General features: G+C 39.2%; 1 protein-coding gene across 1 annotated transcript; it reads left to right on the top strand.

The window, feature by feature from the left end:
* The first annotated feature begins 1,404 nt into the window (after positions 1–1,404).
* Positions 1,405–14,114, top strand: soat2 (sterol O-acyltransferase 2). Its single transcript, XM_070837914.1, has 16 exons — positions 1,405–1,512; positions 2,706–2,840; positions 3,083–3,141; positions 3,358–3,497; positions 3,624–3,677; positions 4,302–4,409; positions 5,173–5,455; positions 7,583–7,658; positions 8,425–8,509; positions 8,877–8,922; positions 9,220–9,349; positions 9,805–9,902; positions 11,345–11,443; positions 11,697–11,832; positions 12,303–12,448; positions 13,806–14,114. Exons 2-16 carry the CDS (start codon positions 2,762–2,764, stop codon positions 13,860–13,862), a joined length of 1,596 nt encoding a protein of 531 aa, XP_070694015.1. The 5' UTR covers positions 1,405–1,512; positions 2,706–2,761; the 3' UTR covers positions 13,863–14,114.
* Positions 14,115–15,505: the final 1,391 nt, after the last annotated feature.

The raw sequence follows: 15,505 nt of genomic DNA, 5'->3' as shown, positions 1-15,505 counted from the left end.
GTGAGAGTTTTACCGCTACTGCTTTAAAAAGGCACATTCAATAGATGTTGCCACGATCATGTTTTCCAAAAATGAACACTGAAATTACAATTTATTGAAGAGAATTTTCACCACTTTTTGCAACTAATACATTGACTTAAGATATTTATTTTGCTGTTTGTGTGGCTTTGATTTTGTACATCAGTCACAGTCAAATCATCTGTATAACCTACTATAGTTTTGTGAAAATGACAGGAAAGATGTATATATTTATACATTTATATGATGACTTTCTCCCACTGTCCAAATAAAATTAGCGTAAAATGCTAAGTACTGTAGCAAAGAGCCTCCAACCATCAGCTGTTCACATGAACACTCCACAAGAAATAATCCTTCAGACAGAAATGTTCTTCTAAGCACTGTGAAAACATTTGCTTGAATCTAAATTACTGCCCAAGTAAAAAACTGTTTGAAACAAGGACACAGATAGTACAGCCTGTGTACCTGTGTAACACTGTGTGTTTGGCCACAGAGTAAATGACCTTTGCAATCTGCTCATCTAGTTTCATTATGTCATGCATGACTGATCTCTCTGGATTTGTCGTAGCTGTGTCTTTATGAGGCACAAATACTGCTGTTATGAACAAGTGGTTACAGCAAAGCTTTTTAGACATGTCTCCTCGAAGAGGAAAGCTTGAAAATAAATTTATTTCCACTGAAATGTCGACTTTAAAGATCTTCCCTGGAAAATATACAGTATAGAGATACTCTGCTTTGAATAATACTTTGTTTCAGGTGTGTTTTTCCTACAAAAAAAGTTTGGTTACAAATTCAGACATTTGGTTACCAATTCAAACATTCTTTAAACTACATATTCTCCGTCTGCATCAGAATCTGTGATTATTCAAATGTTTTTTCCCGCATATCAGATGTCTCCTACTTCACTGAACTCCACACGCCTTAAACTCAGATGCCAGGTGAGCACAGAAAAACACATCCATCAGCAGATTAATTTGAAAACAGTCTTGTAGTGTCAAACTTGGCACATACATCATTCATGAGCAGTAAAGGTCAAACATCTGAGTGAAGTGACTTAAAGAAAGAGAGACTGTTAGAAACGGAAAGTCAAAGTCAAAGCAGCCATATTTTATGCTTTGGTCTTGTCTTTGCAGAAATATTTTCAGCTACATTAATTGGAAAAGTGCATAAAATCAATCAATAATTTACATTTAATACACTGAATACATTTTGCAACAACATCTCTGTGTACGCTCTTTGACTGCATGACCTTTTACATTCAGCAGAGGAGGTGAAGGGGGGTTGGACCGCTGAGGACCTGCACTGCCCAGGGCCAGGAGCCAAAAGGGCGAAGTACAAACTATACAATGTATCAGCTGAGGAAAGTAGAGGACAGAGATCACACTGTCACTGTCACACAGACTGACTTAAAAACACTCCCTCAGCAGGAAGCATCAGTTGAAACAGCGCCTCTCACCACCGTGGAATTCTGACTGAGCCTGAGGCTAAAAGACTGTGAGTACAAATCTGACATAAGGACCAGTGTTTAGCAGGAATGTCACATCTGCATCTGACATCTGTCACTTTCGTGATCTCAAATCTCAGTTTCTGCTATTTACAATTGTTCACAAGTTGTAGTTTGCAGAGTAGGGTGATGATTCTTTGTAAAGTTTCCCAGTTTGTTCTGTAAATGTACAAATAGGAAGATAAAATAAAAGTTGCATACTCAGACTCTTTTTCATTGGCTTTTTGATCACTTTAGAAGTATTTGGCCTAAAGAGAAGTAACGATTGAATCAACTGACGTTTGTGAACAATATGCAATAATGAAAAAAAAAAGTTTCTCGCTCGAAACAAACATAATGTTTTTCTAAGAGAGATGACAAGAGATTAACCGATAAAATGAAAATTTTTTGGAATTGTTACTTGGTGTTCCTGAAATTTGTGGATCTAAATTCCCATTACAAACAGCAAGTGCATGTGAGTCATGTTAGAAAGTTGTTCATTATGGGCTCTAAGTGGACAAATAGAAAAGAGGACAAGCCAATAAGTTTACTTTAACAACCATAACTTACCCTTAACGTGCACTGAATCATTGCATAAGTGTTGATCTGCTCAAAAGCATGTTTTTCTTCATGTCTTTCTCAGTCATCTCATCATCCACAGCCACATCATGTATTATCTGTGCAAAGCTTATCTGCTATATTGATATTTCTCCTGAGGAGTGATCAAACAGCATGGATTAGAAAATGAGGTCACTCTGGCTCTTTCGCCCCTCTCTTGAAGTCTGTTTAATACAGTCTTCTGCGTATCTTATCTCTTGTGTGTGTGAACTTCCACAGCGAACAGGTAAACCGGCTTTATTGTATGTTTACATTGTTTAGTTTGAGCCACAATGGCTGGTGATAACACTCTTGTTGTGGAAAGCAGTGTAGGTTACCGCAGTTCAAAGACCCTGTCATATATGTTTCCGCATTCAGTCCAGGACTTTGTGCACTTTTTCAGAGTGGGATTCACACGAGTAAGCTCACCTCCTTGGGACTGAAGCTCATCAAGAATATTAATGCTTTTTGGCATGAGGCAACCTGCCAGCAATGAGCCTGCGACCTCATTTAATCTCTCAATTTATAGTTGAAGAGTCTCGACTCATCGTCGTCACACCTCAACAAAGGGAAGATAGAGACTAACCTATAACTTTGGTATGCACAGGATTGTCCACCTGAGTCCCCGTAGATAGTCCTACGTGGTGTGGTCCTGTGGTAACCATGACGACCACAGAGCCACCAAACGGATTGTGGCACCGAAACGTCAAGGCCCCTCAGCCAGATGAGATCTCCAGTCATGGTATCATCAATAATGTATTTATACTGTAATGGATTGTAATGTATCTAATGTATTGATGTTTTCAACATCAATATATGTAGATATAATATTTGTTTTGCAGCATACTTTTCAAAAGGTATATACAGGATTACTACAGAAATATGTGCAAAGTTTTGGAATATCTTTATGAATCCAGATGTAATATGTACATGTGTCTTGCACCAGTTGATAATCTTGAGTAATTTCCCTTCTTCTCTCTGCAGATGGGGGCCATAATAATGTACAGGAAGATGATCTAAGACAGTGGCAGAAACATGCACAGGTGAGCCTTTAACTAACCTTCCCAGCAGTCCCTTCGTTGTGCAGTCCCTCCTCTGTCTTACAGAAGCTAACAGGGAACAGCTTGTAGTGATATTTTAAAAGTATGCAGACTGCGGGATGCAACTTGAACTATATTTAGAGTGTGGAGTCAGCGAATTTAGGGGGCTATAAGTTGAGAATGCTAAAGCAAAATTTTCCCCTGCGTGTCCTCCTGTAGAGAGTGAAGGTGAGAGTCCTGGAGCAGGTCCAGGATCAGCTCAGTGATATACTAGACCAAGCTCTGACTGAGCCCGTTCAGCCTTTTACTCAAATCCAGCCGGCAGCTAATGGAAAGATGACAAAAAAACCCTCATCCAGGTGAGGAGGAGGAGGAGGAGGAGGAGGAGGAGGAGGAGGAGGAGACAGCTTTTACTAACGCTCATATTATTCCTTATTGATCTGGAGGATCTATTTATCCTTTCATTTTGGTGTCATTTGTTTTAGATCTCAGAGAATGGATGATGGCAAAGTGTTTATGGCCAGGCCATCACTGTTGGAGTAAGTATGAACGACAAGCACTCAAACATATTATCATTACCTTAATTAATCATTTGGTCTATAAAATGCCAGAAAATGTTGAGAAATATCTTTAATATCAGATATCTTAGATATCTTTAAATGTCTTGATTTGTCCGACCAACAGTTCAAAAACCCCAAATTATGTCGAAAAATATATTTTGCAAAGGTACCACGCTGATGAAGGCAAGATGAAAAAAAAAACCGTCTATGGGCATGGTGTATTGGAGAAGACCTATTTAATTTAGATGAACTTGAATGCAGTGATTATAATATATAATTTGGGGGTTTGTAATGAATTTTTTCCCATCTTGATTAGAGCAAGATAGCTGAAAATGTTTGAGAAATATGGATACATACATGGTGTATTTGGAGTTATGTAACTCAACAGAGATCAACGGTTGTGAGGTCTGCATATTGTATTAGTGACAACTTATACAAATACAGATCATTCAGATCATCCTATGGGCGTGTTTGTTTGTATCACAGATTGATAAACCTCTAACTTGTGTACAGCACAACAGATGTGCTCATGAATGCAGCGTAGAGGTTTTTAATTACAGTGTTTTTTCAGTTTCTGAGTCTGCGTTTCCTCCTCTTCATCAGTGAACTGTTTGAGATCAACCACATCAGGACCATCTACCACATGTTCATAGCCGTACTCGTCATCTTCTGTCTGAGCACGCTCGCCATCGACTTCCTCGACCAGGGCAGGTCTGTGTCATGTATGCATGTATGTGTGTGTGTGGAGGCCTGTATGTTAATGAAAGTGGCACGTCTCAAACTCCATGACCCTGAACTAAATCTAATTACCCCAAAGCCTTCAAAAACTTCTTATCTTCTCTTTCCCCTGATTGTGCGCCTCCCGTCTTCCCTCTCTCTGCTGCCTCTCTGCTCATTTGGCAGCAGACAGATAGAGCGATCAATCCCTCTGAGTATTTCTGCTGTTGCTCTAGGCGGCTCAGTAATGATTTGGTAGCTTGTTGCAGATGCGGGCTTGTGAGCTTCAGTCTTGCGTTTCTCCGTGGAGAACGTGCAAATTACTCAATACATCCACCCTCAGTTAAAATTGATTCCAATATGGGTAAATGCATCAAATAAAACTAATTATGTCTCAAATTAAAGTGGCCATGCTGAATCAAACAGATCCTTAGACATGCTGCAATGAGTAGGTATTTTACATCTATTATTATTATCACCAGAGGGGGAAAATATTCAAAGTTTTAACTATGCCTGCCATTGCTTAAAGCCATTCATTCTTTGATATCATTATTTTTTTTCTTCAAAACAGTCAACAGTTGCAAAAAGAGCATGTCACCGAAATGTCCTTAATCGTACCATTTTAAATTTTTACAATTATTTTGCTGGACGTTAAGGCCTAAGGAACTAAAATTAGCATTTAAATCTCTTTCTAATAATTTTTTCCCATTATTTTCATGCCATGATTATAATTTGTAATTTTTTTATGCACTCTCAGGTTGGTCTTAGAGTTTGACCTGCTGTTCTTTGCCTTTGGGAAGTTGGGGACGGTCACCTGGGCCTGGATAGTGATGTTTGTCTACACCCTGTTCGTTCCCTACTACACCCTGGTGCTCTGGGGATCTTTGTACCACAGCTTCCCCTCTAAGTTTGGGCTGTCTCTCGGCACGGGCCTGGTCCTGTCTGTGGTGCAGGCCTACGTATTAGGACAGTTCCCCATCCAAGTGGTTATACACAACCAGCTGCCACCAGCCTCACGGTTCATCGTGGTACTGGAGCAGGTGAGTGTGTGAGTGCGTGTGTGTGTGCGTGTGTGTGTGTGTGTGTTTAAGGAATAAATAATTTTGTTGTGCCTTAAACAGAAATAGTAATAGGGGGAATATGACGAGTCAGTCTGTCTATCAAAACAATTTTTCTTAAGCAAAAATACAAGTGAAAATGAAGTTATATGTGTTGAAAATAGAATATCATACTAATACAAGAATGAAGTTAGCTTTTCAAATGTAACATTCTTGAAAATTAATTATTCTTATCTGTCACATATTACTTGTCACACATGGGTACAAAAGTTTGGTGAATATAAGGTGGCACGTGTAGCAGGTCAAGTAACTTTATGGTATCACATTCACTGAGGACAGAGTGCAAAAGTTTTGGCTTTCCTCAAGCCTGTGAGAGTGAAAATGCCTTCCACATGGGGGCCTCACCGATACATTTGCACAGTCAACATTACCAACAGATGTAATGTGTTTCCATATACGTTGGCAGATTTGTAATAAGTAAAAGTAGTGCAAGTAATGTCAAGAAATTAGCTTGTCTGCGTGTGTGTGTTTAAGGAATAAATATTTTGTAAATATTTATATTTTGTTGGTCCTTAAACAGAAATAGTAACAGGGGAAGTATGAAGAGTCAGTCTGCTGAAAACATGTCACAATTTTTTTAACAAATATTAGCGAACCCTTATAAAAATAAAAAGTGTTTTAAAAAAATAATATTTGCTGACATATCATCACATTATTTTTACAACTCTCAAATACTGTTGTCAGTATGGGCCTTAAAAATCAATAGAGGAGTGAACATAACAAATAATAGTCAAAAGTAGTTTATCCTTTATGAGACTCTTGACAAACACTGTAGGTGTAAATGCAATTTGCTACAACACTCATAGACACTTTGAATCTTTCAGCCTCTTGATGAGACAGAGTCACACAGCCTGAGCAGCTGACAGTACAACTAGTCAGTAAAAGCACTGATGACAGGTTGCCAATATGCTATCGGGAGCGAACAAATTATTTACACTCACTTTTGTCAGAGTTTTGCCTGAGGACACTTCGACACGCAGACTGGGAATCAAACAGCTGATCTTCCTGTTTACTATTCCTACTATGACTATTCCTATTTGCTTCAGAGGTAAAGCGGATCCACCAATCACAGCGTAGGTTATTTAAAGGTTGTTTAGAGTTCCAAACAGCATCACGTTTGATTTAAACTGCAATATGATTAAAGTCTATTTATTGTGATATGAACTGCTGCTCAGCATAAAATTCCAATAAAATAAATCTCATGAATAAAAATTGTTGCTGGCAATGGTCTGTTCCAGAAATACAGCAGGCTGGAGATAACATTATATTTATTGGAAATCCAAATCATAAATGCAGTCTCTCAGCAGGAACAGTGCGATAAGGAAAGCATGCTGCCTGGCGATGGAAGACTTCCGGCTGGAAAGACACCAAAAGAGACAATCAGTCTCAGTGTAGCCAACATTTGGGCATCATGGTCCCGTAGTGTAATACTTCCACATCCTCTTTATTACACCAGCCCCGGTATCCCAAAACCGTCTTAGTGCTAAGATCATTTTAGTTCCATTCGATGGAGCGAGATAATCCCAGTGCTTAGATGCTTTTGGGAAACCCGCTCCTGATCCTCATCTGACCCTGGTCTAATCAGTCTGTTTGTAATTCTCATGCTGTCCATCCCATATACAGTATAAACCACAATATATTGATTTTTAATGCATAATCTAATGTGTTTCATTTAGTAAATTGCCCAAAAAGAGTAAATGGTTCCCTGCTTCCTGCAGATGGATGACACATCTTGTCTGAACTGTAGTTTATGATAAATCAGTTCTCCAACTGTGCTTCTGTCTGCCCTGTCATGCCTCTCAGTTCCCTTTTGTTGTACTTTTGTTTTTTCCTCTGATTAATTACAGGGGAAGCGAACAGACAACTAAATAATACATCACTGAGTCAATGTGAACTAACACAGACACACGAGATTGAGGTCAAAAAGATGTGGGTTGTTCCCTTCAGACACCTTGTCGATTCATGCAGTAAAGACAGACAATGCAGACGCTGTTATTATTGATATACTGTGCTTCACCTCACATATCAACTAATGTCAATTTTCCTCAGATTCGATTCCTGATGAAGAGCTACTCATTCATAAGAGAAAGTGCTCCTGTTATAATGAAGAATGCACCAAAGGAAGGTACTCTACTGTATTGTATTGATGTCTGGTGTATTTACTCCTCAGGCAGCATCATTACTCACAGAGACACTCTCAGACAATACAGAAAAAAAGACTAAAACAGAGCTCAGCAAGTTCCCACCTAATGAGTCATACAGAAGTTAAAACTAACAATGCACCCACATACAATAAATAAGCTCAAGTATGTGCAGCCCCATGTGACCCTGATGTCTGTTAGTGATGAAGAATGGCTCCTTTGACTATAAACTCATAGTAATAAACGTGAATACTTACTCGCGGCAGTAAAATGACTCCAGGAGAAAACTGCACGGTCCCGAGAAAAAAGAATAAAAGTGACAGAAAATAGGTTTATAGATGTGTCCGTGCTTTGCCGTGTTTTGAATGTGGATTTGAAATGAAACTGAAGATAAAATCCTTGTGTAACAAAGAGTTATAATTCTGTGAAATGCAATTTTTCACAAAACAGCACTGTTTTACCATTTTAAATGTCATTAGTATTAGTACATAGATGAAGCTTTACTGAAGTACAGATTCAGCAAAAGAGATTAAGGGGCAGACAATTCGATATAATGGCTTAACGATTTTGTGATAAACTCACCGTTGTTTAATTTTAAAGACGGCACAGTAAAGCTTTAGAATTCCTTTTATAAAATCATTCAAGGAAACTTGTGACTGCTAAAAGCCTTTTCACTGCCACTTTTTAAGACTCAAAACTGGCTCCCTCCACTCTGATGGTCATGCTTACTGAATTGTCTTTGCTTTTCAGGAGAAAGTCCCCGATTACCAACCTTTTCCAGCTATCTGTACTTCCTCTTCTGTCCAACACTCATCTACAGGGACTCATATCCTCGGTGAGACCTTTGACATGGATTTGTTGATTAATATTTGTTGATTTTAATTAGTAATCTCCAGTAATGTGAACTTACTAGTAATAGTGTAGGTGTCATATTAACTTTTATGCCAAAACAAAGCAGAGGCATTTTGCATTCATTGCAACTCCATTGAGCAGAAACAGTCATGTTGAAGTTAGATCGGAGGTGAAGAACTGGACTCCCTAATAGGCCTTTTTCATGTGAAACATTTTGACACGACACAGCAGCAACAGTACAGGTGTTCATAAGAAATGTCTTGGTTTAGTGGGACACTCAATAGAACAGATACACATAATTTACAGTATACATACGTATAAGTAGCGACACATCTCTCTGTTCTTCGCAGGAACACCCACATACGATGGAAATATGTTGGCATCACACTTGGTATGGTAAGATGTAACTCCTTTATTTGGCATTTTCATTTTCACACTTGATTACTTTCAGTCCATAACTTTCTATTACGTAATAGAAAGTTGTGAAGGCCCAAGTGTGGTTACTGACCTAGAAAAGATCTGACCTAGAAGTTGCTCAAAGCACTCGTGTATTGTGCGATAATGTGAAGCAATCATAAACTACAAAGGCTTTATCGCTTTAATCTTTGATGACTTCATGGTCTATATTTTATTTCCTTTTCCCAGGGTCCCATTATAACCTTTTTTATTTATATTGAAACACTTAATCTGCAGATCTTGGGATGCCTGTTTTATTGCTACTTCATCCTGGTCCGCCTTTGCGTGCCCGTCTTCCGACCTGAGACCAACCAGCTATTTAGTAAACGAACAATGGTTCTTGCTGTGTTCCACTCAATATTACCAGGTACTGTACTTTCCTCTCTCTATCTGCATACAGCTTGTTTTTTTGGAATATTTTTCAGGCAATACTAGGAGGAAGTCACATGTAAAACAAACACATAAATTAAAGTTCAGCCGTGCCTCCACCTGTAACATCACTTCTGTATGGAACCTCTATTATCTTTTATCACTGTGAGTCAGCACTGGTTAACTTCGCACTTAATATGGAAAAAGAGGAATTTGTTCTTCAGTGTTTTTATGTCAGCAATAAGATTAAACATGTTATCATGCAGTCAGATACAGGTATCAAGGAGCGGCATGTTTATTACTCTCTGTAAGTGAATAGCTTTTTGAGTAAGTGCTGATAAAAGAGCATCTGCATCAGGTTATAGTTCATATGGGAAAGCTGGGAGCAATGCCCAGAATTAAAGTGTTCCTCATGAACCTCTCTCCCCGTCTCTGTCTGACTGTCTGTCTCAGGTATAATGCTCCTTCTGTTGTGTTTCTTTGCCTTCCTGCACTGTTGGCTCAACCTCTTCGCGGAGCTGCTGTGTTTTGCTGACAGGATGTTCTACAAGGTGTGTGGTATGGCTGATTCTGTGTGGCATCACCTCTCCTGTGAACACATTATTTTCAGATATTACTGCTTTTCCAGATGGCAATCATTTAGTGAATGACAAGTGAAATTACAGCCGAGTGGCTTGATGGTCCCAGAACAGTTTAAATTTTCCATCCATTGTATGCTGTTAATAGTTTCCTCTTGAACAAGAGACAAAATCATGACTGCGTCTGAAAAGACCTGCTTTCCCTCACTGTTGGGCACTTCTACCCAAGTTTTGTGCTCACGTGACTCACTGCTTTGAATGATGGGTTCTCGCTTGAATTGTAGGTATAAAATAGTGAGGAGGAGCACCATTTTAAGCTGGGGGTGACAAAAACTGTGTATATCAACAATTTTTCCTTGTTGGCCAAAATGCAGTTTTGTGCTGCAAGTCCACAGCCATGTTGAATCAGTCATTCAAATTGCAACTAAGCTAACCAGAGAAGGATCACTGTGCTCACCTTTGTTTGACTAGTTCTATTAAAAGAATAGTTTGATATAGTACATTAATATCACTTTCATGTCTTTGCCTTAAATATGGAGCTGGAGAAGGCTGTTAGCTTAGGCTATCTTAAAAACAGCTGGCCTACCTACCAGCATCTCTAAACCTCACAAATAGCATTTTGTATCTGTACAAAAACTTGTTAAAACATCAATATGTTTTTCAAGGATAGCTGCATCCTGAAGACATTTGTTGGTGAACAAGAGTCGGGCACAGAGATTGTGATTTACCGTAAGCGAGGCAAAGATGCCGCAACAAAGTGCTGGGTGGAGCGATAAACTGTTTATCAACATATAGCAGAAAATTAGAGTAAACATCCCCTAAAATCACAAATTGTCACCTTTTATATTTGTGGACAAACAAGATAAAAAAAAGACAAGATATGTTTATTACTGAACTTTAGAGTTATTGGCAGGGGGGGGTTGAACTTGGGAGAGAGCTAGCTATCAATCTGCTCGTCTTAACCTTATAAAAGAAAGAAAATAAGTGTATTTCCAAAATTGTTGAACTACTCCTTTAAAGCAGCAAATTCAGCAGTGCCCAATGTGAGATAATTTGCAGTCAAAGTTAAATGCAGTCTTTCGAAGTGTTCATTTGCTGTATATTTATTTGTAATGTGCTCTAGATGTCCCATCTCTATGACTGTGTTTTACTTGTATCTACCCGGCACCACTTAAGTCGGACTGTCACAATCACTTTACCCTCACGCTGAGGAAGAATTTAGCCGGGACTTTTGTGCCTCCTATTCTTCTGTGTCAGGAACAAATAAATATACAGTAGATGATACCTTCAAGACCACCTCTAACTTTGAGTCCGGACAGTTTGTCTGTCCAGCTGTTGGAGGAACTGTATGTCAACTGCATGTTTTCATTTTGATCCACACACGCTCATTTCACTCTCCTGTGTTGATTTCCCAGGACTGGTGGAACTCCACATCCTTTGCCAACTATTACCGCACCTGGAATGTGGTCGTTCACGACTGGCTCTATTACTACGGATACAGAGACTTCCTCTGGGTGAGCAGTGTGTGCCAATACACCAAACTAAATTTACATACAATATAGCATAGAAATGATATCAAACAAAACAGTTATGTATCGTCCCAGTGGGTTTTGTGTGTATTTCCAAAGCAGCATGTCACATGACGAAGTGCTAATAGTAGTTTAACAGTTGTCCCGTAATTCTAGTGACACAAATTCCCCACTGAACCAGCCTGACCCCTGAACTTTGAGCAAAACCCTCTCTCTGTTCTTTCTCTGATCCCTGCAGCTGTCGAAAAGGAAATTCCGAACAGCTGCAATGCTCTCTGTGTTCATCGTCTCTGCTGTCGTCCACGAGTACGCCCTGTCCATGGGATTCGGCTTCTTCTATCCTGTCATGTTCTGTTTGTTTGCCATCTTTGGAGGTGAGAGTTAGACTCGTGATTCAGGGAACAATTTCCACAGTGATTTAAACAGAAGATGTAGATATACGGTGCTGTGACCTGGCTGCTGAGAATCATTTAGTAACACATTTGCCTTTCAAATAAGGAAGTGCCTCATTACTATTGCTGAAAGTTAAAGCACTGTCTCTGAATTGCCTGTCCGTAGCTTGTTAAAAATATGCAAATGTCCCCTTCTATAATCTGGAAGTTGCCTCCAAGCCTGAAAGTTAAAATCTGTAATTACACACATTTAATAGCCGTTTTCAGCCGATGACTCATATTTACAGAGAGCACACTTGAGCATTATGTCCTTTTCCACTGGGACTTCATAAGTAGTCATCTGACAAAACGTTTTATTTTTTACTTTTCATGCTCATACTGTTTGTCCCCGTCCTCACAACACAAATACAGCAAATTCAGCAGCAACATTCCCTCGTGTCGTCCTCTCTTAGTGGTGTTCAACTTTACCATGAACGACAAGCGACAGAGCCCCGTGTTCAACGTCATCATGTGGGCGTGTCTCTTCCTCGGTCAGGGCGTCCAGGTGTGTCTGTACTGCCAGGAGTGGTACGCACAGATACACTGCCCTCGGACAGGGGTATGTACTCCGCCTACGTGTACAGTATACTGTCAGTGCTGGAAAGGCTAAGAGGAGCAATGCCATGATCAGACTTAGGCATGTTTAATTACATCACAACTGGAGGATTCTTGTCTTTAAGGATAGCTTTAATTTTTTGTGATATCAGACCCTGCAGATTCTAACAAAACAGGTGTCACTTCATTTTGTAGCAGCAAAAAAGTGGGTCAAAAAACTTGCTTTCTGTCAGACTTTAATAAACTTTAGTTTTCTTGGCTACATCTGCAACAGAAGCAGCGATCTGTCTGACACAAAATCAATAGAACCTGACAAAAAGTGCAATTTTGTGACCATTTTTTCACACATAAACAACTATTCTGGGAGAGTCTTCTGAGAGATTCATTATGGTGTGTGAAGGCTTGAACAACTCTCCCACTGGACCGTGTTTATACGCAGTGAGTGAGTGCATGACCGAAAAACATCAAAACCTTGTCCTGCAAATAGACAGAGCCAAAGATCACAAATAAACAGATAGCATGTGATGGCATGTGATTTCAGCAGAAACAGCAGTTTGTTTGTAGTGTACGGCACTACAGTGACGCCAACAGACAGAACTTGGACTCCAGTTTCTGAGATACTTGGAAAGTAGGCCGGCAGGTGAAAAAACTTGAAATCCAAACAACATCATGACGAGGCTAAAAGATTAGAAAACAATTCATGGACATAGACCACATAAGTACATTACATGAGTGGTATTGGACGTCATACAGACGCCAGTAACCAGATGAATCTGACTTAACTCCTTGTACTGTTTCATCATCCTGGCTTTGTCGTCTATTCTTATCTGCAGTCATTCATGAGCATCTGTTACCACACAGACTACACGCACACACATAGACACACATGTAAAGTGCATTGACTTGTTCTCAAAGAGATAACACGACCAAATCACACCCATATAGGAGAGGTGTTGAGTCATGGACTTTTGTAAAAAAAAAAAAAAAATTACAAAAAAAATCTGACATGTAGTTAACCCTAAAAAGCCCCCGTCCAGCCTAAAGCGTTTGATGAAGTCACAGATGTGAAGGATTTGCATAGCAGATGGGCACAGATGTACTTAACTACTGAACTACTGCATCTCTGTGTATCCCCCTCCTCTAAAGCCAGTGGCGTCATTCACACCCACACACACACACAATGGCTTGACACAGATAACCGCTGTCTAAAAATAGAAGTGACATCTGTAAAATGAGATTATTAAGTGATAATGAATGGATGTTAAATCATACAGATGAAATGCACAAAAGGATTACAGATAACATTACTAGAAGGAGGAGGAGGAGGAACACTGTGTGAATATCTAGACCTGTCTCAACAGAACGGTTTCCTGGAGTTGGTGACACCCCGATCATGGTCCTGCAGCTACCAGAGATGATGGCGCCTTTCTGCTGGGCTGGAGGGATAAATGATGAAGGGACGGAGCTCTGACAGTCATGCTGGACCAAAGATAGGAGAGAAAAGGGGAAGACAATTTGAAAGACATGTAAATTTATAAAGTTTTGTTTTTAGGCTTTTATCTTTATGTTGTTGTTCAGGTGTGATGTTATTCATATGTTGCTGATATATCACATCTGAATTATTTATATGTTATTTGTACTGATATTAAATACTGTACTGTAATGGACTAATTTTTTGATAGTGTTGATAGAATCTGTTGCACATTAACAAACAAGTAGTGTGTTAATTAGTTTTGAGATCATATTAATTCATGGAATTAATATAATTTATACATTTTGAGATGGTGTGGCTATTTTATTGTGTACAGATTAAACAAATGATACGTGTTACATGAGACATCAAAGTGCTTTAGAGATGATCAGAGGCAGGCTAGTTGTTTCTTTATGCTAAACTAGGCTCCATACAAAATTATCTGCAGGGAGAAAATATGTACTGTATATTTTTTTCATGAGTTATAAGAGATCTTAATTTCTTTAACTCCCTGAATGTAATTCTTTGAATTATTAAATGTATTTAAATGTTGTAATACTAAACCCAAAGGAATTCAGAGCTCAGAACAATTTACTGCAGACTGTAAAACAAAATGTGGTATAAAACGTGCTCTGCTATATTTAGAGTAAAGCTAGACGTGATGACAAAACATGAAACGGGTGTTTTTTTTTTTTTTTCCTCATTTTGCTGCAGCTTTGTGTCTTTAATTTTGCCTTTTGTTAGTCGTAGCAAGTGTCGCATTGAAGAGAGGTCAAATGAGTGACAAATTCCAACAGGCCACGGCACGGGCACTTCTCTGCAGTGTGTGTTGCATGATTAATCCTGCCTTGGTTGACATTTAGCTGGCAGGGATTGGCTGGGAGAGCAGGTACATGAACCAACCAACCACAGGCAGTGCTGCGTCTTATCAGTCTGCCACAAAGCCTCTGTTTGTCTGCCTGCAACATCCCTCTGAAGTCATACAGGAAGAAGAGGATTACCGCTGGTACAGTGTTTGCATTAGTGATGTAATACTCTGTAAACTGATATACTGTAATACATAGGGAGCTCAGCAGGACTGTGACTCAGAGGCAGTGTCAGTGTATTTGCATCTACTCTGCGTCTGTGATACAGTTCTTCAAATTTTCAGGCCTGAAAATACGCTCATCTGTTTCAAGTATTTTGCCTTTTTATCTCCAGCCATCTTTCACCTTATATATGAAAGGAGCTGTCGCTTTTTATTTCTTTGATGGTTGTAGTTGTCCATGTCAGCCATTAATGAGCCAACTACTCCTCCCTCTCTGCATCGCAGAGACAATTTGTCGTCTTTGCTGGATGAATACAAAAGGAGGGAAAGTAAATTTGCAGAAATAACAATACATTACTTAATCTCCCGCCATGACAGCAGAAATTGGCCACTTGGGGGCAGAGGAACGAGCTGAAAAGTCAACAGTGACATAAATCATATAAAGTTGTTTTAGCAAACTGTTGCCTTTGTTTCACACATGCAGCAGAAATGGAACATTTTAATTAATTTGGAGTCGTTGAGTCTGCACATGATGTTCTCTAAATGATAAATGGATTGTTTAT

Source organism: Pempheris klunzingeri, chromosome 2, assembly GCF_042242105.1.
Source record: "Pempheris klunzingeri isolate RE-2024b chromosome 2, fPemKlu1.hap1, whole genome shotgun sequence".
Lineage (NCBI taxonomy): Eukaryota > Metazoa > Chordata > Actinopteri > Acropomatiformes > Pempheridae > Pempheris > Pempheris klunzingeri.
Note: the sequence above shows the minus strand (reverse complement) of the source record. Positions and strands in the feature narration are given on the sequence as shown.